Source organism: Hesperophylax consimilis, chromosome 16 (genome assembly GCF_061612785.1).
Source record: "Hesperophylax consimilis isolate HC1 chromosome 16, BYU_Hcon_1.0, whole genome shotgun sequence".
Lineage (NCBI taxonomy): Eukaryota > Metazoa > Arthropoda > Insecta > Trichoptera > Limnephilidae > Hesperophylax > Hesperophylax consimilis.
Window position 1 is genome coordinate 13,041,714 of NC_142851.1, and position 26,676 is coordinate 13,068,389.

General features: G+C 34.1%; 1 protein-coding gene across 1 annotated transcript in view; it reads right to left on the bottom strand.

Annotated features, from left to right (window-relative positions):
- The window catches only part of LOC149416731 (carboxylic ester hydrolase), a 72,500-nt gene that overhangs the window by 38,427 nt on the left and 7,397 nt on the right, over positions 1–26,676 (bottom strand). The window contains exons 2-4 of the mRNA XM_089641312.1: positions 19,422–19,660; positions 6,834–7,028; positions 5,185–5,380 (exon numbers count right to left, since the gene is read on the bottom strand). Coding sequence (XP_089497438.1) covers positions 5,185–5,380; positions 6,834–7,028; positions 19,422–19,660 — 630 coding nt within the window. The remainder of the gene's footprint in view (positions 1–5,184; positions 5,381–6,833; positions 7,029–19,421; positions 19,661–26,676) is intronic.

The following is a 26,676-nucleotide window of genomic DNA, read 5'->3' on the forward strand; positions in this document are numbered from 1 at the left end:
CCGCCCAAATAATGTTATCATTAACAGGGATGTGCTAGGCGAACCGTCAATCAGCTGTGAGCGAGAGACGAGTCAACGACCTTTTCATATATAGGACAAGACGCAGGTACAGTCAGTCAAAGGGGGAAGTTTTGCTAGCGTATGCCGTCCCGAATTGAAAGCGATCGGATGCAACCAGACGGAACAAAATGAAAACTTTTTTTCTGTTATTTGACTTTCTAATTTAATACTTTTCATCTATTGTTTGACTTTCTAAGTTACGAATTGGGATGCACAAAAACAAATCTAAAGTCGAAAGAGGGAGATGGTAATCTCCGAAATAAAACTACCAACCGAACAACTTTTCTCAACAGGTACCTTTCGAGAGGTAGGCAGCCTCTTTAAATTAAATGCAAAAATCAAACCAATTATCCGTTTATACCTACCTGAGAGGATAGGTATTCAGTAGGAGTTACCCATACCTAATACACGAGGATGCTAGTAACCTCATAAAATAATTACTAGAACCGAATATTAAAATACAGACAGTCCTCATCCTAAATTTGGCATTTCGAGTAGACCTTACATATATCTCACATGATAATTGGCTGAATGGGTAGGCACACAACCTATCGTTAAAAAGCGGGCTAAATGTCGACAAGATCGTCGTGTGTTATCTATGTATTGACCTAGAAAGCGATGTAAATCCCCGACGGCGTGGGAGTTACAACGTTTTCTAGAGGTGGCACGTAACTTAGGACCTTGCGTGTCACATTTTCGCGACTAGATTCGTGACAAGGGATGTCATGGTTTTCCCCTTCTACACTCAGTAAAGTAGATTTTCCTGGAGGTGTTTGAGATTGGGGCAATTCTGAAATTGGTGATGAGACCTGGTTTTCTTTATTCTGGCGTGAAGGTTGCCGATTTGGAACAAGGGGAGACCCGGCCGGTTGTGATATCCAGACACGCAGATATCGATCGCCTTGCTCAAATTATCATCCATCAGTTTTGTTTGGTAAGAGGAGGAGTCAATCTTAGCTTGAAAAAAATTCATTTCCTTTCCTCTCCTTCCCCTCCCAAAATATATACATGGATGGCGCCGACAACTAACACCATAAACTTATCGTATGTATATCACATATATAAAATCTAACACTTTATTATATTCACATTACCCTACGATAGGTAGAATCGAGTAGCTAGTGGGGGGGGGGGAGCAGGCGACTTAGAAGATAAGGTTTATGAAATGGTTTTAAAACACAGCGGTAATGGATTCAACTCACTCTATCTCAAAAGAACCAAGGGATACCACACATACATAAATAACTAGGTTTCTAAACCGAGAAACAAAAACCCAACACAACGTTCGGTGAAGCCTTTTTATACTGAACCGTCACGTGAAATGAGTACGTTCAAGGTCGTACGTCACGTAGACAAACTAGGATGTACACACTTGAAGGGGTGTGTAATAAAGAAAAGACGGCAGGGAGGACCTTCCTACCCCGGATATATATACAACCAAAGCCTTATGGAAAAGTTACCTACGGGACTTAAGGAAAATTATCGTAGAAAGAAGAGAAGGAAAAGTTAGAAGTAGAAAGGGCAGATCATTACATGCACAGTTACTGTTATTTAGAGCTAACACTAGATACCACTAGCACACGAAAAAAATTAGTATTTCTGATTTATTAAGAATCTCTTCAGATTACTTCGGTTAAAAACGGGATTGCAGGCACTTAATGAAAGAATTAAAAGATTTCCTAATAAACTTTTAATAAATTACAAATATATTATCACGAATCACGACATATTAGGAATACACTGAAATTTTATCAGAAAACGGGCAATAATACAGTTTTTAACCGGAGAGATTCCCAAAGAGGGACCCAAACGCGATGTCAACTCAAACACCGACCGGTCAATTGTTTCAGTTACGATGGTGATCTTTTAAACTGAAACTAAGTACCTACGAATAGTATTCAATATTCTAATTTAACTGGATGAAGAGCCAATAAGCCTATTACTCTGCCACAGAGGTCGACAGGTTTTCAAAACCCTTTAACCTGATCAAAGTTAAAGGTCACCATTTACCAGACGTGTTAAAGTATTGATCACACTCCTTACTGAGCTAACCTTGAGAATGTGCCAATTTATTGCTGACTTATCATTGTATTTTCCCAATGTCCTCGAATTTCCCAAGCCCCGATTACTTCTCACAAACAATGCTTATTTAATCAACGACCATGATTATTTCTTCATAAATTCGTTCCACATGTGGCAGCTTAAATGAACATTGTTTATCGATGAACAGGAACAATGAATTCAGACCACAAGGCCTTGATTTTTAACGAAAGATAACAATGGTTTATGTTGATGTTTTACCTTTTTAGGGCTTTCGAATAATTGGAAGGCTTTATTGTGAACTGATATTGATTATTTACGAACAATGTTTTGGAACAAAGCGATTTTTCGATTTCAGTAATGAGGTGGCAATACGTATGTCAGTAATTTGCACTCGTTCAAGTTTACGTAGGCAGAATTGAAGCAAACTGCATCCACTACATCGAATAGCTTATATTTTAGCAATGTACATAGATATATAAATAGTATCTGCATTAATACTCGTTACTATACACGCTCCAATCCAAGATCAAAAATTATCTATGTGCTATCTATCTATACAGGAGGTTAAGGCCCTGTAGTAAGCGTTCAAAGACGGTTTGAAAGGGAGATATATAAATACGAATGTTAGAAGGAGAAAGCTACATTAAAAAAACGACAATAAATAAGCGAAAATAGTGAAAATATTTAATAAAACACGACTCGTTTGAAATAGAGCAAAAATCTGTCGACGAATGCTTTAGTTGCATTTAAAGATCCACTGTGATTTTTTTTTCATGCCTATAACGTATAAATAACAGACAAAAACGTGTTTTTAATCATTTTCGGAGTTTACTTTGCGATTTTTTTCTATCGAGGGAATTTCATATAGTTATTTTGTCTTGCGCCGAGTTAATAAAAATTCACAAACCGCGAATCGAAATTAATTACTATTATATACTTTATTATATATTTTTTGGTCATAAATTATTTCTAATGTTTCAATAATGTCTTGGTAAATTATTTTTGTAAAAAAATCTGTACCAACTATACCAATTTGTAAGACCATAAATAAATAGTCATATTGAGGGATTTTCGTCACAAAACGCGTGTTCGGATTTATTTATTAGTAATTTTCTTTGAAATAAAAACAAAATTCTTATACAAACTTTTAGTAGATAATTTATTGATTGTTTATGCTGTGTTATTATATGATTTGAAACAAATTCACCTTTGAAAATGCAACAAATCTGCGCAACGTCCAACGGTAACACTTTATTATGATATGAAAATAATATTATTTTTCTAAATTTAACATCTTGCTTTACTAGATAAAATAAAGAACTTTCAAAATGAATTTGTGTTTTTTACTAGAAATGTGTCCATACGTCTAAAACTGGCCTCAAAAATGCCCAATTTCAGGTCAAGTCTACCTATTTCGCCTTAAAGCGATGCCATACGTAGTAATGCAAAAGCATGTGTTTTTGGTTTGAAAATTTGGTCGCCTAGAAATGTTTCAGATGCTTTAATTAAATACTGTTAGTAGAATACATCTTGGCCTTTAAAATAATCATGTATTTTTTTAGATAAGTCTTTTTATAAGCCCATAAAAAATAATGTAAAGGCCTATGAAAACTGCTTTATAGTTCGAAATCTCCTTCTTACGAACCCATTTTCGGTTATGATTTTATTGAAGTTATTTATAAAATGATCGAAAAAAAAAAATTTATGCCTGAACATCAGCAAAATAAAATAAAAGGCACTCTTTGGCCATGGTTTTTTCTAGCATAAATCAAAACAGGCGGATGATGTTAAGCGGGAATTTAAACCTTATCGCCATCTACGTAAGGGGTGTTATTGATGGCGGCTCGATTTAAAATATTACACGACGTATTGCATCGCCTTAACGAGAAACTTGTTATAAATCGGTAAAAATTGGTTATGCGGGGGCTTTAGGGACGTACTTGACTTACTTTAAGCAGTGATTCCTGACATGAAATTTTGGTGTTCGGTGACTTTTTGATGTTTTTTTTTTAATATTTCAAAAACAATTTTGAAAAAAATTCTTCAATATCGTCACTGGTCACCATCGTCAGTGGCGGCTAATGAGTTTTGCGTGTACTAGAATGCTAATGTTATAAAAAGTTGCATTATTAATGTTGTTGTAGCTGAAAACAATTTTAATGTTTTATTAAAAATTCGATTTTTTGTTTGATGATTTTCAGGAAATTTCAGTCAAGCCGTGTGGCGCGCGGATTTCCTGAAAATCTTCATACAAAAAATCGAGTTTTCTAAAAAAAATAAAATTCGTTTTAGCTACAACAACTTCAATAGTGGCATTTTTTGTAATATTAGCACTCTAGTACACCCAAAAGTCACCAGTCGCCACTGCTGGTCACTCAGCCGAGTAACAGCCCAACCCCTCAACCGGAGACCAAAATTTTAATTAAATTTTTACTCCAAATAATGTCCGCAATCACTGGATAAAGTAAGTCAAGAACGTCCCTTATGAAGAGGGTTTGTGGCGGTGTGGCTCTGATATTTTGATAAATCTAGTGTTTTATTCGATGACTGACGAAATTTTGCGCACTCGACTTTCAAAACAAGATGAAGGTGACTGTATAAAAGAGTTCAAAAAACCCACCCCCATATCCCTTTACCACCCCTTAAAAAGAATTTTTATACTTCTTGATGAACTTTGATCACCACCACGATCCGATACCACGATCTTCGTTTATTGTTAGATACAATTAAAATTCGGTTGCAGGAAATAAGAGCATGCCTTTCTCTCAGGGAGTACAATATTGAATGCCGGTCAAGCCATAGATAGTTGGTATCCCGCCGTCAGTCTATTTAAAGGAGGTAGGTACACATATTGACGTTCGAAAGAAGAGGACAATTACTGCGTAGATCCTGGTAAGTTTTGAAATCTAAAACAGGATCTCGAGATAAACAACATATGTTTAACAAGTCATATGACAAGCTAAACACTTGAACCTGAAGACTTTATGGGTACTGGCAAAGTGAAAGGGATGGGAAGCAGAGATCAACCATTTCTCTTTTATTTCTATTTCTATCATCTACAGCTGCCAGATTGGTACGAACCTTGAGACCAGCATTACCGGGCACGTCCTCGTTCTCCAGGTTGAGGAAGCCCAGACTGCCGAGGCGGTAGTTGAGGGTGACCAGGACCACTCCCTCGGCGATCAGATAGTCGGGGCCGTAGAAGAAGGAGTTTCCGGAGCCCATGGCGAACCCTCCGCCGTGGAGCCACACCATCACGGGTAGGGAGGGGTTGAACCTGGAGGCAATATAAATAATTAATTGAACATAACCTTTCATATATACTATACCCATGAAATGGTTTCATGACATTATTGATTCCGAGAACCGGGATTCTGGGAATCCCGAACTTTTCTAAGCACTGTAATCCCAGTGCCGAGCTTTTCTGAAAACCGGGATTACTGTGCTGGGGTATTTTAACCGTTGATTAACTTTTCTTCATTACAGCATATTTGACGGCCGGCATAGTCCAGTGGTAACGCATTGGACTGCCATTCCGAAGGTCGCGGGTTCGAACCCGGCGTGCGCAAATAAATTTTATTTGATTAATTTGTGTTATTTCACAATTAATTAATTAAAATAATATATAGTATATTTGCGGCACGTTCCAGAGTGGAAGATACTACCAGTATCGCCCTGGTGTAAGACCACCATTCAGAATTGAAACGTTGCTCCAAATGGCTTTAGCCGTGTTTAGTGACTAGATCTGAATAGCCAGGTACTTCCCTACCTTCCTCTTTCCCTTCCCCACTTACCTTCAGCCTCGCAACATCCCCCAATTGGGGATGCCATAGTCTCACTGGCTCCAGACGGGAGCAGTTGGGACTCTTGTGAGGTATTCACTATAAAAAAAATAAATAAAAATATCCTTTAGAAAGTACCTTGAATCTAATTGAAAAGAATCGAAAGAGCAAATCCTTCACACGGAGAAAACTGAGTATCGCTGATTTATTATAAATCTCTTCAAATTATCAATAATCCAGTTAAAAATGGGACTGCGGGCTGCCTCCTGAAAACTTTTAGTTATTTCGTAATAATATTGGAACATGTGTTCGTGCACCTGCGTTTGACTTAATAATATATAATTACGGAATGTGAAAATGTTGGGATTTTTATGAACACGTGTTCGCACATCATGACAAAACATTGGTATTTTACTAAAATTTTATCAGGATATCTATCAATTCATTCATTAATGGCCTGCAATCCCGTTTTTAACCGGATCACGAATAATCTGAAGAGATTCTTAATAAATTAGCAATATTTTTTATCAGCATTTTTTCTCCGTGTAGAGACATATTGAACGTTATTAAAAAGTGCAGTATGGAGTAAATCTAGAAAAATGATGCGATGATTTAAAATCAATAAGTGGAATCTGCACGAGTTTTTTCAAGATACGGGAAAATAGACACTGAAATAAGATCGTGACACTTTGATCTTATTGATGTAGCATTTTAAGTCTCAAATTATTGAATGGGTTTTTTTTATTGTCTTACGTATATTTTTTTTGTGCAGTTATTTTTACATTTGAATTTTATTAATAATTTATGTTAATGTACTTATTACATGAAATATAAAAACAACTTAATAATACATAATTTAAACATTTGAATTCCCGGTGAATACTCAGTGATTGAAATTTCTATTAGTCACTAATGATTTTATTTTAAGAGATACAAGATCAAACTTACCCAGATTCTTTATGCGGCAGCTCGGGAGTATAAACATTGAGGAAGAGGCAGTCCTCGTCCCCCTTGTAGTTGTCGAACAGGATGAACTTGTGGGGACACACGTTCCCCTCCTCCAGCGCGTCACGGGTGCCCCGCCAGGGCTCCACGGGCCGAGGGGCGCGGAATCGGAACATACCCGTCGGGGGCTGCGCATATCTGGGGACCACAAACCAATTAGTTATTTTTGGGGTGTTCCTCATGGATCAGTTCTAGGACCGGTATTAATTTAATCATTTTTATTGTATTGAATTGATTCAGTTTCGTAGTAAATGAAAATAATTTAAATTTTACATATGAATTTGTCATCTTACTAATGCCTAACATTTTATTTTCTCATAAGGTTTATTTTTTGAAAGCTGTACAATAGTAAGGTTTACAATATGTATACCTTACTATTTAATTAAGACACGAAGAAAATAAATTTAATGGAAGAAAAAGATTAAAAATCATAAATATCATTAAAAAAACATTAAAAATTTAAAATCAACGGAGAAATTCGCAAGTAATAAAGAAAGATTTCACATGCGAAATTGAAATCACGATGAAACGGAACTTTATATTCCATGAGAAATTGGATAATATTAACATCTTTAAAAGAAGAAACTTTAGAGTTCATATTATTATTATTATGATAAACGTTCATTTAGGCAGATATAAGATTGTACATTAGAACACACATAAACGGGGTAGGCAGAGAGGATGAATTGCCACACCACTCTGTATTGGCAAGCACTCAATGCTCCATTCACTTTAACACGTGCATTGTCTAATACATACTGTTCCGTAAATAATAAAATAGTTAATTAAAATAATTTATATTTAAGAATTTCCCATGCATTAATTACACACAAACCTCTAGAAAGAACGAGTACCGTTTCCTTTAAAATACAGATGCAGGTCGCGAGCGGAAAGAAACCACTCCATCGGGTAATCGCATTGACCCACAAAGAGTTCACATAAAAACATAACCAGTTTTTTAATCTCCCAAAGAGTGTTAGATAATAAAACAACCAGTTTTTAGTCGAGATGCTGGACACTGTGTTCCGATAGTTACCTACCTAGTGAACCAACTGGTTTGTGTTATATTTTAATGTATTCATCACGTGGTCGGAGAAGAATACCCATAATGTACACATATCATTGTTGTGTTATATTAGATGAGACATGAAGTGTAAAAACAGGTTCCTCTTTTTTTACCTCCAGTTGCGACCTCTAACGCTCTAACGCTGAACGACCAGAAACTACCGAATCCGATCCAGGCACACGGCTTATCGCGTTCTAATGAGTTTAATAAACTGTAATATTTTGCCTTTGTAAGAAGTTAACTTTACACTATTCAATATTCACGCACAAGCTATTGAAAAATACAAAATAATACGTTTTCTAAGATGAATGATGGGTATTCCAGTAATTTTGTTGAACTACAGCACTCTTAAATTAAATGAATATGCCTAAATTGTCGGATAGAATGATTTTCACTGGCTTGGTATTTCTTTATTAAATTCTAAATTATGCTTTTGATAGTCCAGAATTGCTCGTATTGATAAGCTTTCGGATTCCGCTACGTAATACTAGACGTCGGGATTTTTTTCAGTTCAGAAATTCTGGGACATATGCCCAGAATACGTACAGGGGGAATTATACCGAGTCAGTCATCTTCAATTTATCACTTAACAAACACAAAAAATTGTTAGTAAGACAGTCTAGCTATGTATAATAAATACTATAAAAAATTCACTATTAATATGTAAAAGCCCGTAAATTAATAGTTGAACTGGACATTATTAGCACGCAATAGCGCATCCGATTGTATAGTTCTTTGACACAGATCTGTCTCGTAAATTACTTAAAGAGGTGTGAACATAATGATGTCATCTATTGAGAATGGCCAAGTGCAGAGAAAGTGTGTAGAAATTGTGTAGTATTTGCATAATGTTATGGCAGTTTTATGATCACTAAAAGCATAAATTAATATACACTAGACTCCCTTTTTACACTTTGTTTTTACATGGTTTCGAAACTACACGGTTAAAATACGTTCCTTGAAGGCGTACTAAATGTGCGTGAACAATTTAGTCTATTATCTGATAGTGATGGTGAAGAATCTTAATTACGATTTTTTTTACGAAGTAATTTTTAAATATGAAATTAAGATACAATAATGTTGTTTTTTGATACCCTGTATTTTCATACAAGGAAACCTATCCACTATTAATATTTTTATTTCACTATACTTTTTTTACACGTTTTATAATATTGAACAGTTCATATGCATGATTCTTGCAGTGACAATGTGGCCAATTCAAATTCGTAAGAAAAATTTATAAAAATACTTTTGTTACCCTCGCCCTACATACAAGCTCGTAGCTTTTCACCGCCCCCCCCATTTGCCCTCAAGGTTACCACCTCGTCCAGATTGCGTCCCTCTATGGCCCCCCATGGAAGTATTAATGTCCACTTTTGGAATCGCTAGCTAGCATTACATTATAAGTGTGTGGGAATTAACAGTTGTTTTTATTGCAAATTTTTAATTAGATTTGTCGTTAACCTACTCACGTTATGTATGTAATAAAAAAGAACAGAAGTAATGACTATTTTTTATAAACAAATTCATTCATTTTAATTAGCCAGCTTGGTTAATTTTTATTGCTTCTCGCATGAAACCATAATCTCATTTTTATTGATGTTTGCTTTGTAGGTGAGTTTACGTTGAAATTAATCGCATTGTGTCATTAAAAATGAAAACAAACAATGTTAATTTTACATTAAAATTATCAAAATCATGTCTGATAAATAGCGGAATCATTTCAACAAAAATGTTTGAGTAGTTTAAAAAGTAGGTCATGCCATAGAATATTTTTGTTAATAAGAATAGGAAGGTACTATACATGCCATATTGCCGGGATGTGTATGAACATTATATGCTATGCAGACGACATGATCACACTAGCTCCATCGATAAGAGAAATGAGAAAACTTCTGGCCAAATGCGAAGCATTCGTTCATGGTCACGGGCTTATGTACAATATTAAAAAATCATTGCTGCTGATATTTAAAGCAAATATTGGTCATCCCGCTCAAACGTCTCGGCGGAGCCAATCTCAAAATCTGCAGCGAAATAATATATTTGGGGAATTTCGTCACTGATGACCTAAATGATAAAAAATCACACAGTACGCAAAAGAAGAGTGATGAGCGTGCGAGTCAACATGTTCGCCAGGAGATTCAACAGGTACAGTCATTCCAGACGTACTTCATGAGCTTTTAAACTAGCGAACTATGGCGTCATGAACACATTCCGATAACAGTATAACCACGCATACAGGGAGATGTTCAGCCTCCCTTGGCGATGCAGCGCCTCGCAGATGTTCGCAGAGGGAAGGGTGCATGGGTTCGCTGATTTGATGCGCCACAGAGTAACCGGGACGATTCAGCGCTACCGGAGATCGGAAAACACTCTTGTCCAGGCCGTTGCCCATCAGTGGCAGGTCGCGCCCCTTCACCATAGCTGGATAATTTCCCTCAAGCCACCGTAGTAGTGCTAAATATGATAACCATTATATTATATTCAATTTCCTGTCATTTAATATTTATTTAGATACGAATGTATGCTTTTATGTCAAACAGACTATAGCACTCACCGCTCTGTTTAGCGGAAATAAACAAACAATATTATATTTTATTCTCGACTTTGCCTGCATTCTGTTCATATATATATCGTGTGTATTCATGTAAAAATGGATGACTTGCTAATGCAACTGCGATATGAGAGAAGCAATGTGTCACTTTGACGCAGATATCTATGTAGTTGTTGCTTTCAATTGAAACTATAAAGGATCATTGTCAGCTGAAAAAAGTTGCTTCGATCTAGAAATTTGCAAAAGAACGATCTAAAAACTGTTCGACTCCGTTGAGTGTTCCACTTGTCACCTGAGCTATAGACCAAGGTGACTAGTGTGCAGAAAGTGTATTCAAATTTAATAGCTTATTGAACTAGTTCACCAAATTAATATTAATAAATATAAATGTAATGTCTATTTTCAAAATTGAGGAGCATTTTCACAAAGAGAAATATGAACTTAAAAGGTTTTATTTATTATTCTTATTCTCTATGGAGTTATCTATGAAATGGCTAATTAAGATTATCAGCAGGTATATATATATATACCTGCTGCAATGTATATAAAAATGAAATAACTAGTTAGGTATATAATGTAAAAGAGCCATTATTATCTTATTTCAATGTATCTGAGTAGGTCCCGAGTTATAAAAAATATATATATTTCTGATTCGCTATCAATTTTTTTTCTAGATATTACTTGTACATTTTTTGTATGTAAGTATCAACGGCAGGTATTATATTTTTAAATTTTAATTAAGAATTTAAAAGTTGAATAGGTACTTTCAAAGATAAATTTGTTTTATTCAAATCAATAGTTTTATTGTAAAACTGAATGTATGGGTATTTCGCTTTGTGAAATCTTTTTTCAAATATGAAAAAAGATTTCACAAAGAAAGATATTTCTATTTTTGAACAGTTAATTGAATTTGCATTTAAATATCATCATAAAATATTGACCTCGAGTGATTATTCAAGTAAAACTGTCACACGAAAAAAAAGTTTTCGTAGATATTTCTCTTTATGAAAACACTCCTCAATTGCAATATGGCTTGTGTGTTGTACGGAATGACATGCACCTTTAACAATAAAATTTCGTATGTACACAAGTATTTATTCCACATAATTACGCCTACAAATGACATACAAAAATAGTCATATGACCCCAATATTGGGAGAAGTATTGTATGATTTATTATTATTATTACCAACATTATTAATCTAAAAAAAGCTCAAGTAATGCAAAATCATATGTTTTTGGTTTAAAAACATAATCGCTTGGAATTATTATAGGTAAATATTTTTAATTAAATACTGTGAGTAACACTCAACATTTTTTCAATATCTCTTAATATAATCAGTTCAATAGCTCTTACTTACGAACTCCTTTTCTGTTGCTATTTTATTATAAACTGTGGAAAATTAAATTCTTTAGAAAATGATAAGAAAACATAGCAAAAGCAAATAAAACACACTTTTTGGCGATGTTTTTTCTTGAATAAACAAAACAGGCTGCTCGTGTAAGCGGGAATTTAAACCTTATTGCCATCTATTGTTTGCGGCCCGATTCCAAATGTTACCAAAAATATTATATATGCTTGGTATACCTCATATTGTAGGTAATACGCATTAAAATCGCTTAACAAACGGAGTCTACAAACGTTCGTTTTCAAGCACAAAACTGGTTTTTATTTATTTTGTAAATAATTTTATAAGAAAGCAAAAAAGTTAATCAAATTAAACTGTCACAGATAATCTTAGCTATAATACTGTATTTTTTAAAAGTTGTTTCCTTTACGCATTCATACATTAATATTGAAAAAAAAATTTTTTTAGTAGTTAACATTTATATTTTTAACTGAGCAATTTATTTATATTCTACTCAAGCGAAACGATAGGAAAACCTTCAATTTATCTAAAGCATATTTTTCGGTATTCATAGCCAATTCGTTATAAAGATTAATCAAAATAGTGATATAGCATTAAGCTTCGCCTTAATGAGCGTTTTTAATTGCATCCCACATTTTTTTAGGACTTTTCTTTTTTTAATGTTAATTATTTTTTAAATGTACACAACTGATAAACAAATCATTGATGTACGGTAAATGTTTGTTTATCGGTTATGTGAATCTTAAAACGCGTTTATTAGTAAGTGAAATAACGTTAAACACAAAAAAAGTTTATTTGTGCTCGCCGTGTTTCGAGCTCAAATCATATTGAAATACTTTAGCAATTTGTCAAAAAATGGAGACGAGGTCAGCTGTAATAATTATTATTGTTTATTGATATTCATCGAAGGTCTCAGAGATCGGTGGAACAGCCCATTGACTAACTAAGGATCATATCCATAAACAATCATTACTACTGTCCTCCTCGGTCTCATAAAAAGCTCGTAAATTCTGAATATGCGCTCTTGCACGCGAATATTATGTTGAGATTAATTAAAGGTTAAAATAATGTTCTTAAATTACAGCGCGTTGATATTATTAATAATTAAATCGTTGAACTTTACAAATGTTGAGTTATAAATATTAAACTTATAAGGCTATGTTGGTTCACGAATTTAAAAATGAGAAAAAATAAAGTTCTAGGGCTGTAAAAGAGATTTAACCTCTAGCGTGCCAAATTGTACACTAATTGCATTGTATACTAATTGCTCACCGCACTCGCTTAGATTTTATGGCATTTTGAACCTTAAAAATTGCTCCTAGCGTACAAAAATATGTTTTATGCGCTTGGTAAGGAAATATAACATATTATTCTAGCTTGTCAATTTGTCACTTGCATTTATATTTATTTTATCTGTGAAAAAGCGCGTCGAGATATTGCGTATTTAATGTCGTATTTCCGATTTTCATAATGCCTACTGTATTTTTTTTTACATGAAAGCATCAAATTCAAGAATTTATTCGTTATATTATTTTTTATAACATTAGAGAGGAAAAATTATTTTTTCTGAATATAAGTAAATATCCTGGGGAAACAACATAAGAAACATAAATACAATTTATATAACTATACAAATTCATTATCAAGTAAGACGGAACAATTTACAGAAACATAATTTTACAAAAAACAAGTAAGTTATTTCGAAAATAGTGTCAGCCGGCGCAAGGCGAGCGAATGCTTAGCCCCGCATTCCCAATTTGAACCTATTTATAGCAAGTTTCTATTTAACTCTTTAAGTTTTTAAGTTCTAAAAAATATATGTTTCTTTTGAAGATAATATATATACATTTTTTATGCCGAAACGTTAATTATTTGAAACTCTTTCGATAGATAAAGTAAGTTAGATAAATAGCAAAGTAAGCTCCGAAAATTATAAAAAACACGTGTTGTTCTGTTATTTAATATGTTATAGGCATAAAAAATATTTTTGAAGATAATATCTATGCATTTATTATGCCGAAACGTTAATTATATGAAATTCCCTCGATAGAAAAAAAATAGCAAAGTTAGCTCCGAAAATTATAAAAAACACGACTTTTGTTTTGTTCTGTTATTTAATATGTTATAGGCATGAAAAACTTCACATTACATTATTAGTTTGTCAAGAGATTTTTGCCCTATTTCAAACAAGTAGTTTTATTACATATTTTATCTGTAATTATGGTTTTTTTAATATTAACCTCCATCTAACATTCGTATTTATTGATACCTGAAGATTGACGGTTCAACAAGGCCATAACATTTACATATCTCCCTTTCAAACCATATTTTACTTACTTTGGCTTACTACGGGTCCTTAAGTTAGTTTGTATTATATTGTCTTTGAAGATAGTAATATGTCGCGGAAACTTGGAATTCCAAGGGTTAATGCGACAAACTCCCTACTTATACGAACCAATTTCCCTGATTTTTTCCCTTTTTCTGATTTTTTATTCCTTATGTCATAAATATAATAAGTTTTTCTAAGCTACGATCGAAAACCCTTGAATTTTGTATGCCAGCTTCACTAAATAAAATAAAGCACACTTTTAGATATATTTTTGGCACATATTGATACAGGTGGCCTACTTTAAGAGCATTTTAAAGCTTATCAATAAAAAATTACTTCACATTTTAACCACAATAATAATTACTGAGTGTACATGAAAATATATAGTATAATTCAATTTATTACTAATAAATATAACCTGACGTAGTAAATCAATATATATTTAATTTCTTCAGCCTCTCTTTGGTGAAATATCAGCTCACAGTTGTCTAACAAACTGACATAGGAGTAGGCATAGTAATAAAACGTTTAGACCTGAGTTAATTTATCTTATTCTGCTTAGTTAATTTGTGTGTGTGGTAATTTTAAGATTTATGTGTTTGTTGAATTGACATGTTGTGATCAAAATGCAAAAAATATATAATTTCAATTTCAACAGAAATCAATTAAAATAATATGGTAAAAATAAAAGTAAAGTTGTATATAATATATATATATATTAAGAAATTACAGTTGGTCAATAACAATTCTTGCACGCTGTTTTGTTTGCATCATTCATTATCATTGTTAAAAACGCTTGTATAACGTTAAATTTCAAACACATTATTGACTAGCTAACAAATTCGTGAAGATATGTTGTATTTCTCTGACGTTGACACATTATTTTTTTTAAATGTTAAACTGTACATGAGTTCCAACTGCTCCAAGCCGTCCAATCTACCATTTTCATGTAGCAAAAAACCTTGCGAATTGTATTTATTGAAATAATAAGTGATTTACGAGTACATACGAATGGAAAGAAACTTCATCAAATTTGGTTTTTGCTCGAGAATGATTTGTGCACCTCTCAAAAGCACAGAAAGGAATTTTTTCACAAAAAAAGCCTAGAGCGACGTGTCTGTGGTATGTGGTGACAGCCTGGTTGACCAACGAACGTATGTGCGATACTAAACGCAGTAAATCTCAAATATGTCCACTGGACCTACTTTAGTGAAACCACGCGTTGTATTAAAAAAAAACTCTCCTCTTTTAATTTATCTAAGGTTAAAACTACGTGCTTAATATTTTTAATTAAAATAGTTGCAGAAAATAAGTTTGTTGTGTTTCACGAAGTAAATAAATTCGAGCTAAAAGTTTCATTCAAACATTGTTCATTCGACCTACCTTATGCCACTTGTAACCTTTTCAGGACTTTTTTTATGAATGAATTATTGCAAGTATTTATGTGTTACCTGTCCCCATTAACAACACGCAAGCTATGAGCTTAAATTTATTATTATTAAGATTAATAAATTACAAAAAAGAAATACATCAACATGGCTTTCAAATCATCTTTATGCACGCTAGGCATTTACCGAAAAAGAAACGTTGGATAAGGATGCAGCAATTGCAACTTAAAATAAATTATGCCAAACAAAGGCAAATGGTAATTGGTTGATTGGAAAGGACACGTCGTTCATCACGGTGCTATATCCAAGGATGTCATTTAGCCTCTTACGCAAATGTTCTCCACTGGCTTCGGTCTCTAACTACAGCCTCATCCCTCCCTGACCTGCTTCCACACAGAATATTTACGTCTTTATCGGTTTGTCTCTGGGTCGCTTCCACTTGGTCGTAATTTTTGGTGTTCTGTCATCTGCGCTTCATTCAACGTGTCCAGCCAATCGCAGTCTTTAGGATCCAAAGAATCTTATGATGGTCTAATACTTAGTAAGATTTTTGTTTACTTTCATTCTGCACGATACATTATCTTGCTTAAAAGATCGTTGATTTTGATCTGGGTACCACGTGTCATAACCGTAGGTTAACCTATATGCCAAAATGTGTAAAAAATTACATCTCCATGCAGTGGCGTTCAAGGGCGACCATTAGAAACTGTCTCTGAAACACAGTGGATCATGTTGTGGACTTTTTACACGATGCTTTTTTTTGTTCATTTTTCATATGTGTCGTCTTTTCATTGTAATTAGGAATGAAAACAAGATGTGTTCTATTTCTGTACAAATTTTCACAGTTTAAGATGGCTGATATTGTTTTACATATCTATATTTTGGGGAATAGTTGCATGTTTACTTGGTTTTGTATTAATTTTTAAGTTTAAATAAAAAAAAAACATGTATTTATTATTGATTGTAAACGTGTACAGTAAAATTTCTCGTAACGAGCACCTCCTAAAACAAAACAGATGATGAAAAAAACTACTCCCTTAACGAGTGACATTTCGCAAAATGAATTACGCAGAAAGGGCAAGTCCCATCTTCAAGTCACTCACATGTGAACCGGGACTTCCACGCCAGTGCGTCAGTCTCTGGTTAGCACTCGTTTCGCTAGAACGTTAGTGGCGCATGTGATCACACATTTTTCCACACTTGTATTCAGACATTATTTGTACAAAGTTTAAACCCTTGCAGAAATCTCATTTGAAAAGACCAGAAGAAGACAGCCATAAGATAATAAAAGTAACTGTAGAAATAAAACGTAAAATCATAGAAAAGCCAGAACGAAGTTGAACTGGTTGATCTAGCGAGCATATTCAATCACCTAAATCAACGATTTGCACTATCTTCAAGAACAAGGATAAAATTAAGAACATAGATAATATGATAGATACAACACCATTCCGTTACTGCAGTCTATAAACCGGCAGGTTATTTCTAACTTTAAGAAACTCTCTACCATAACACTTTTCGAGCGTTGTTTTGAGGTGACTGAAGGGACATATCAAACTCTCAGAGAGTTTTGGAAAGATCACTTTAACATCGTTACTTGCCTCAAAATGATTGCCAAGGCGTGGGAAGAGGTTGCCAAGAGAAGAAAAAGCTTTGGCCAAAGAGCGTTGTCGAATGTGATATTGAGGGGTTTGAAACAGTACCCGTAGAGTCTACAGTCAACGAGATTGTGTCTTTAACCAATACCATGGGACTGGTGGTGGATAACAACGATATTGATGAGCTTGTAGAAGAGCACAGTCAAGAGCAGACCGCAGAAGAGCTTATGGAGTTGCATTGTGTTTCATAGCAAGAAGTTAGGAGTAGAGTTTGTTTGTGGATGAAGAGGAAGTAGCAGAGCAACAATCTTCTGGCGCTATAAGAGAAATGCTGAAAGCATGGGAAACTGTTGCATTGTACATTTAGAAGCATCACCCTAATAAGGAGGTGGCTATGCATTCTACAAATGAATTCAATGAAAATGATGTGTCACATTCATAACAAATATCTCTGGACAGCATTCTAGTAAAAAATAATAAATTATTCGTCATAAATTCATAAATAATAAACTAATAATTATTGTTTTATTTAATATTATTTGAATAAACGTTAAAAATAAAAATGAAATGATTATTTTTTTGACATCCAACGTATTTTTTTCCGCTTAACGAGTGTTTTACATGACAAGTAATATTCTGGAACGAATTAAGCTCGTTATAAAAAGTTCCACTGTACGACTGATAATCTGTTGACGGCAATCAAAAAGGCAAATGACATGTGGATGAAAAAAGGATGTTTCGGTGTTTTTGGGGGAAATTATTTGACTTCTAACGTCTCTCATTGTTAAGGTAACTTTGTTGTGTAGAAATGTTGCATGTTTATATGGTTTAGTATTTAAATATTGATAAAAAAAGACAATAAATAATATTAGGTTTATTACTGATTGTGAATGTGTATTGCCGTTTTTACGGTATTGGGACTTTCGCGGGAATTTTAAAGGCAAATGACAGATGATTTCGCATGATATATGGTTATGTTCAAGATGTTGCCATTTTATAGTCCCTAAATATTATTTCTTCTCTAATGGTAACTATCTGAATGAAATCGTTAATTATGAAAATATTGATCACGTAAAGCAAATATTTTTCACATGGGTCCCGATATTGATTCCATATGGAAATCGGTATGTAAAAGCATCGTGTGGAACGCCCATTAGGCAGAAGCACAATAATTGGGGAAAGAGTAAGAAGCTTCGGAGTTGACTTCTAGAAAAAAGTGGAAATAAAGAACAAGAAAATATTCATTTAATAAAATTAACTACTGGCATCTATGGCGTTCATTTTTCTTTTATATAATGGTGTTGAATGTTGAGTTTTGGTGGCCGAGGTAATTTGATACACGGTCGAACATGTCAATCTTCTAATTAAGATTAAGATACGAGTTTTAACACAGTCATTATAGAAAAACAAATGGATTATGAAATCTACCTAAAATATAACATTCACATTTCAAATAAAATATAATTCCGTTGTGAAAAATAACGCTTTCGAACTCGGCCAAGTGCAAGTGAAAGTAATATATTGTTTGTTTTTGTTTTTTACACTAAGAAAATTAATTAATTAAGGCATTATATATATATTATAGCAGTTCGCTTTAGTTAAAAAAGAATAATAGCTTCCAATGCCTTTAAAACTAGATCAAAATAGTGTACGCTACTTTTCAGCCAACCATTTATCACTTCTCCTAATTCTGCTCAATTTTTTTCAGCTTCATAACAATCATACATTACCGGCTAGAAACGGGAGATTTTGAGTACAATTCTCGGTCGCAACCTAATCTTTGTTCCTTTCTGTGTGTTTTTATATTCCACATATTCAATTCTCGATCACACCCTAATCTTTTTTCCTTTCTGTGTGTTTTTCCATTTCACATATTCAATTCTCGGTCACACCTCAATCTTTTTTCCTTTCTGTGTGTTTTTCTATTCCACATATTCAATTTTTGGTCGCACCCTAATCTTTATTCCTTTCTGTGTGTTTTTCTACTCCACATTGAATTCAATTCTCGATTGCACCCTAATCTTTATTTTACATCCTGTGTTTTTTTTTCGCATTGAGTTGAGTTTTCAGCCGCACCCTAAACTTTTTCCCTTTCATAGTGATTTCCTATTTCACATCGATCTCAATTCTCGGTCGCACCCTTAGCTTTATTCCTTACCCTGTGTTTTTATATTTTATATTTTTATATTTTATATAATATTTAGTAGTAGGATCTACAATAATTACCTTATCCCCTTGAAGCTATAGTACTGGCGTGTGGGGTGTGTTTTGGTGGTGAGAGCACGCCCCCTGAGCGTGCCCAGCGAGCACTTCACCTGCGGCGCGTCGCCCACGCGCAGCCGGTCCACCAGCTGGTGTGCTACGGTTGCTGCGCGACCGGGCAGCACGCGTAGCCGCCGAAGGGCCAACTTCAGCGCGTCGTGCTCGCGCACGTGTGACGCGAATGCCTTCCACGCGTCGGAAACCTGAAAAAAAAAACGAATGAAAAAAATATAATGGACAGTATATACTACGACAGTACAATCAAAATCTACGTGATTGGTACGAGTGCAGTTTCGGAGAGGTTTTCAGGATTGCAGTCTACAGGGAGAAGATTGCCTGATAACAATAAACCCCCTATGAGAGAGGGTGGAGCGCTGGTAGGAAAAAAATGAGGGATATGAGCAGTTTTTAAATATTGTTTTTTTACTGTGAATACCGCACAAGAGTCCCAAATGCTCCCAACCATCCGAAGCCAGGGATACTATGGCACCACCAGTTGGGGTATGTTGTGTGAATGAAGGTATTGAGAAAGGATAGGTGATGGGAATAGAAAGGTGGCAAAGTACTTTGTTATTCAAATCTGATCACCAAACACAGCTAAAGCTATTTTAAACAACGTTTCGATTCTGAACGATGGTCTTTCACCAGGGCAATACTGAAAGCATATGTTTCACTATGGAACGTGACGCAAACATACTTTAATACATTTTTTAATTAATTAATGTGAAACAGTACAAATTTACTAAACACAATTTACTTGCGTACGCCGGGACTTGAGTTCGCGAACTCCGGATTCGTATTCGAGAGCCTTCCTCGGCCATAGATAACCGACTTAATGCCTATTCAGAAGCACATACATATAAGTAGTTACGCTTGGTAGAAAAGTCAGTACTAAAATTATTAAGTAAGGATGTTCCAACTTCCGTCACATTTAATTAATTAGCTACATTTTGATTTTGTCATATACAAACGGTGGCCGTTATACTTCATTTTTTGGCCGGTTTCAGCTTTTGATAAAAATTGAGATCAGCTGTCAAGCATAATGTTCATGCTATCATTTTTTTTAATTGCTGTTTAATTTTTAAATTTAGAAGTTATAGTGCGCCCAGGGGCACTGGTTTTTGAAAACTTGAAACAACTCTTCAGAGAATATAACGTTTTACGTCTGTACATCTGCCCTGAAGATGGACACTGCACTGTCATTTGAAACTTTGGCTCGAGGAGTAGAAAGCTCAATACGACACAATTCTAAAAAAATATTTATGATAACATCATAATATTTTGTTTGAAAACCCAGTGAGTAAATTTCAATTTCGTTGATAAACTTTGAATAACGTTAAGTTAATTAACTCACTCTTCAACTAGGAAGAACAACCGTGAATAAAACACGTTCTACCAATTCGTTCCACGTGGGACTAAAACGTTGCGTAACTAATATAAGATCAAAGATAACCGTGCTTGCCCCTTCAAAATGTGGCCGAAATTACTCTTATTGGGTGTAATAAATTTAAATAATAGTGTAATCAAAATAGGCTGCATATTTATACCAAAATGCTAGGATGATAACTGTAATAACTCGTTTGTTTTGGAGGTTCTCGATGATGATAAATAGTATTTGAATATGATGTTTGAGTACTAAACTGTAACTGTTATTATGATGTTTGAGTACTAAAACGTAACTGTTATTATGATGTTTGAGTACTAAAATGTAACTGTTATTATGTTGTTTGAGTACTAAAATGTAACTGTTGCTAGGATGTTTGAGTAATTAACTATAACTGTTATATATCGCCGGTTATAAAAATTCGCCTTACTATTTTTTAAAGAGGCGGAGCGCCGTTTTTTTTTCAATATCAAAAAATAAATGACAGAAAGCGGCATTTTGGGCATTCTGCAATGACCTAAAAATTTCTTGACAGAAAATCAATGGTCTTTTATATAAATGGCTTTGAAGCCAAATCTAGGGTGAGGGGAAATTGCCTGGAAGCCATCTTGTATTTATTTATTTATTAATCTTAAGTTAGCTCACATCTTCGTGTGTGCTAATAGTTTTATAAACATATAAACATGTACATTGTTTGGCAAACATAATGTATGACAAACTTTGAAATGATTTTTATGCAAAGTGGTGGATACTTTTGGTGTTGTTAATGGAGTTAAAACAGCCAATGTTTTTTGGGTATTTTATGAAAAAAGGAATGGGATACGACATCAAAAAAATTATGTTTATTATTATGATTTGGTGTTTTTCATACATCTTCCCCCTCACCCCGCGGCTTCAAATTGTTCTTGAATATCTCCGTCCAGGGCTTTTTAGTTTCATAGTATCGTGGCTGCCATAACCATATGGACATATATTTTGAATTATTTTTCGCGTAAAAATGACGAATGTCACGTAAAAATTCGAGGTTATAGTAAACGAGAAAATTTATCAGGTCTCTAGTTGTTATCGGTAAACAGAAAGGGGGCTATTCATCAAATGTCATAAAATATAAAGCTCTGCAACAGTAACATGTACCCAGTATCTCCCCATATGCTTGATAAATGCGTTCTTGTTACCTCCTATTTGTAGCAACATGAAAAAGTGCGGGTCCTTGATATAATCAGTCGAAATCATCAATAACCGTCGTCTTTCGAGCGCTATTCTACCTACTGTTAAAACCTAGTCCAGCAAATTTATTGTTTCGTGTTTCTTGCCATGAAGTTTTTTTAATCAATCTGGCATCTCCTTTGGAAGAAGTGAGTTATTTAATCAGAAGCAAATGATGAAATTTCACAACGAATATTAAGTTGTCAAGCCGAAAGTAAATAGTTTATCGTGAACCACGCGCAATTGGATGTAGTCCAATTATAGCGGAGATAAATGTCAAAGTACCTTTTTTTACGTAAAACGTTTAAAATCCCAAAAATGGTATTCGGAACATTTCGGTATTCAGGGTCTTAAATTTTATATTTACAAATTTGTATGTCGGAAGGACAGGATCATAAAGATTTTTTCTTGGGAACAGGCCTACTGAATATAATTCAGGCATTGAGTTATTTTTAGTGTCTGTCATATATTTTGTACGCATTGTAGTCAGATCTCAAGAAATTTCATTAAACAATATGGGAGTAGTAATTTCCAACGCAAATTTAAATCCAAACATCGTTTCGGTAAACTTGCAAATTCCTCTGCATGCAAAGGCTCTTTAAAAAACAAAACCTGATTAAATTAAATATCTAACGGAGACAACTATTCAAGTCGGAGATTTCAGTAAACATGCACAAAATAGTGTTTTAGGGTGTGAATTCAGGTTGTTTCAATATTTTTTTTCTGTATTTCCTAACCTTCAAACTTAACTTTGATTGAGAAAGAAATGTTCTTTAATCCATCTTTTACCATCTGTATACTCACGGTACACTAATAAATAGTTATTTATTGTAGTAATTAAGTTGAAACCACGTGTTTTTTTTTGCGTATTAAGTGGAATTCGACTAGTTTATCTTTTTAAATCAGCAAAAAATTACACTACACAGTTAATTTCTTTATTTTTAAAATTTTGCTGTAAAAAAAACAACATTCGGTTTCAACTTAAATATCTCAACTATTTATGTCGGGGGTTTAAGGAAACTAACATGCACAAAATAGAGTTATAGGATGTGAGTTCATGTTATTTTAATATTTTTAACGTATTTCCTAACCTTCAAATATACATTTTATTGAGAAAAGCTAGAACTTAAATACACTTTTTACCATCTCCCACGACGATAAATAAATAATTATCTCATGTAGTAATTAAGGCGATACACTACGTCGTGTAATATTTTGAATCGAGCCGCTAATAACACACCTTATGTAGATGGCGATAAGGCTTAAATTCCCGCTTCACACCATCCACCTGTTTTGATTTATGCAAGAAAAAAACATGGCCAAAAATTGCCTTTTATTTTATTTTGTGAATGTTCAGGCACAAATATTTAAATGTTTTTCGATCATTTTATAAATAACTTAATTTTCCACATTATACAATAAAACCATAACCGAAAATGGGTTCGTAAGTAGGAGATTTTGAACTTTAAAGCAGTTTTCAAAGGCCTATACATTATTTTTTACTGGGTTTATAAAAATACTTATCTAAAAAATACTCGATTATTTCAAAGGCCAGGGTGTATTCTACTCGCAGTATTTAATTAAAGCATCTGAAACATTTCTAGGTGACCAAATTTTCAAACCAAAAATACATGATTTTAAATTACTACTTCGTGCATCGCCTTACGTTAATATGTTTAAAAAAATCGTTTGAGAGTTATTCATATTATGTTCAATGATCAAATAATATTATTAGTAAAATCCAAGTTCTCTGCATGTTGTTATGACATGTTTTTAGAGTGCTATTGAGAACTCTCTACTAAGGTGGGCTTTAAACAAAATAAGTACAAGGTTCCAGTTGTAGACAGTGTAAATATTGATCTTGAGCGAGATTTCCAGTAATGTTCCAAATGGTAAATCAATACAAAAACAGCGGTGTTGTTCTTGCTGGACGTAGGAAAATGAATTGCTCGCGGGATTTCCCGTTAAAATGATTATTGTGTAATACCGACTCAAGTTGAGGAAAAAATAATCTTGCAATGATGGTCCCGCCCATACGAAGCCCGCACAAAGCGCTGAGCCGGACCCAAATTTGATCAATGTAAAAACCCTTTAATCACCACTGAAAACATTAAAAAAAAAGTTTTTTTTAGTATAAAAAATCTATTTTTATTAAAAGATATTAAAATTTATTTTTGGTTTGACTGAAGATTGAACAATCCTTCCCAGGGACTCAATCTTAACTGCTGTGAACTTTTAAAATGTCTTTTAAAACATTAAAAAATGTTTGATTGAGGATTGAACCTTCCTCCCGGGAACTGTAGTCAACCGCGCTTACAACTGAGCCAAATCCTTATTGGGTAGGACCGACATTTATTTCGTATACTAACTACTGTAATGTCATCCAATTTGTATCCACGCCTGTGTGTGCGTGATTGCCACTAAGTTGACATACTGATAGTTTTCGACAACGAGTCTATTTGACGAGTTTCAGCTCGATCGTATGTCGGGAAGAGGGTTAATTTACCGGTTCAAGATTTCACTTATACATTCGTTAAAGAAAACGAAAGTGAAATTCAAATGAACACGTATTGGAAAAACTAGACATTATTACTATTTGTGTGACACATTAGGACGGTAGAACGCTCTTCCAACTAGCAAAATAAAGAGTATGAACCTTTCCATAAATGGTCAAGTGTTTAATTAATTGCTAGTTCTAGCTGCTCAAAATTTCAAAAATTCAAAATGTTGTTTTTGGTTCAAAATTAAAATACCTAACTAAACTAATTCGAACAACTTTTTCTATAACTTTTGAAGGTTAAATCAATCAATGTATTATATCATTGAAGAAGAATATAATACTAACAGGCCTAAACGAAACATGAAACAGAACAAGACACAGAAAATAAAAAGATCACAACGGTCACAACTAGGATCTTTCTCTTACCGGGACAATGTCTTTATCCACTAGACCATTGGGGCATAGTTATTACACTAAATATTTGTCGATCTCATATTTCAAAATTTGTATATTAGTTGCAAGATAATATTCTATTAATAATACATATGTCCCAATGGTCGAGTAGATAAAGAAGTTATCCTGGTAAGACGAGGATCCTGGGTGCTATTACCATTTGAGACCGTTATATTTTTATTTTCTGTGTCTCGTTCTATTTCATGTTTCATTTAGATTTTTTAGCATTATATTCTTCTTCAAAGATAAATGAAATTTAGTTGCATAATGCAAGATGTGCCTGACAATTCAAACTCCGGCTAAAAATTCAAGGGATATCTTAGAAAAAACCAGTTTTACATAAAATATAAATATGGTAATACTTTATCAAAAACATGTGAACACCTCAGCACAGGTTCTCTTAGTGAGGTGTTCAAATAACAGCAGGAAAATAATTACTGTGCATTCTATAAACGAGTTTTATATTAGGAACATATTTTTTATCATTTTACTTTCACTGCATTTATTTAACTGTAAACTGAATGTACGAGTATATGAATAGATAATTTAAAAAATATATAAATCTTTTTAAATAAAAATTTTAGTGAATTTTCTTAAAATTATTCACCGATTGCTTTGAAATTTTGAACAAAACGTTGCATTCGAATACGCGTGTATTTTTACATAACTACATTTTATAGATGTCACCTGTGACAGGTAAAAACATATATTTTTTAAACAGCGCCATCTGTTAAACGTAATTTTGTCTCTATCTGCACAGATATACTGTGCAACAGCAACGCGTGGTGAGGTACAGCTAGTACAAAACAAATAAACACATTTGTAAGATATTTAATTAACCACCATTCATTTATTTTTAATAAACCTAGTTTGCTTCTTGCAAGATACACACACCTGAAATTGCATGGTGGCTACTTGCGTTCATTGTTTTAATCATTTATTTTGTAACCAGAGCAATAACTCAGCCGGTGGTCATTTATAAAAATACGGCGGCCTTTGTAGAGGTTTCACATTTGACATGGCGTTGATGTATTTGCAAAGAAAAATTGGGGCGCCGCTACAATTTTATAAAATTGCTTTTTCCATGGTTTGAGAACAATAATTTTTTTTTATTTTTTATTATGTGACACCTCACAAGAGTGTCCCTGCCTGTGCAGTGCACAGACAGGGGAACTATGTCACCACCCGGTTGGGCGGCGTTGTGAGGCGGAGTAAGGTAGGGGCTGTAGGAAGGGATTTGTTAATGCGGGCCTTGAAGAGGCTCGGATTATAGGAGGGAGGAAAAACAGATGCCGGTAGCTCGTTCCACATACGAGCCGACTTACACAAAAACGAGTCGTAAAAACGGCCCGTTCTCATGAAGCCAACGTCAACCGTGAACGGGTGTTCAGTTCGTGTCCGTCGAGTTTCGCGCACGTGCACCGGTGCATCAGGAATCAATGCTGCTAGCTCCTTGGAGCAGGCTCCATTGAAATACCTGTAGAACAGACACAGCATGCCTACATTGCGTCTATGCATCAGAGAAGGCAATCGGTCTGTTAACAACGGATTGTCAATCAGACGGATCGCTCTCCTTTGCACAGACTCAAGCAGGTTTATTAAGTATTTTGGGGCACCAGCTTTGTTGTCAAATTGATGGGTCCTCGGAGCTAAAGCATACAGTACTCCAAGGAAAG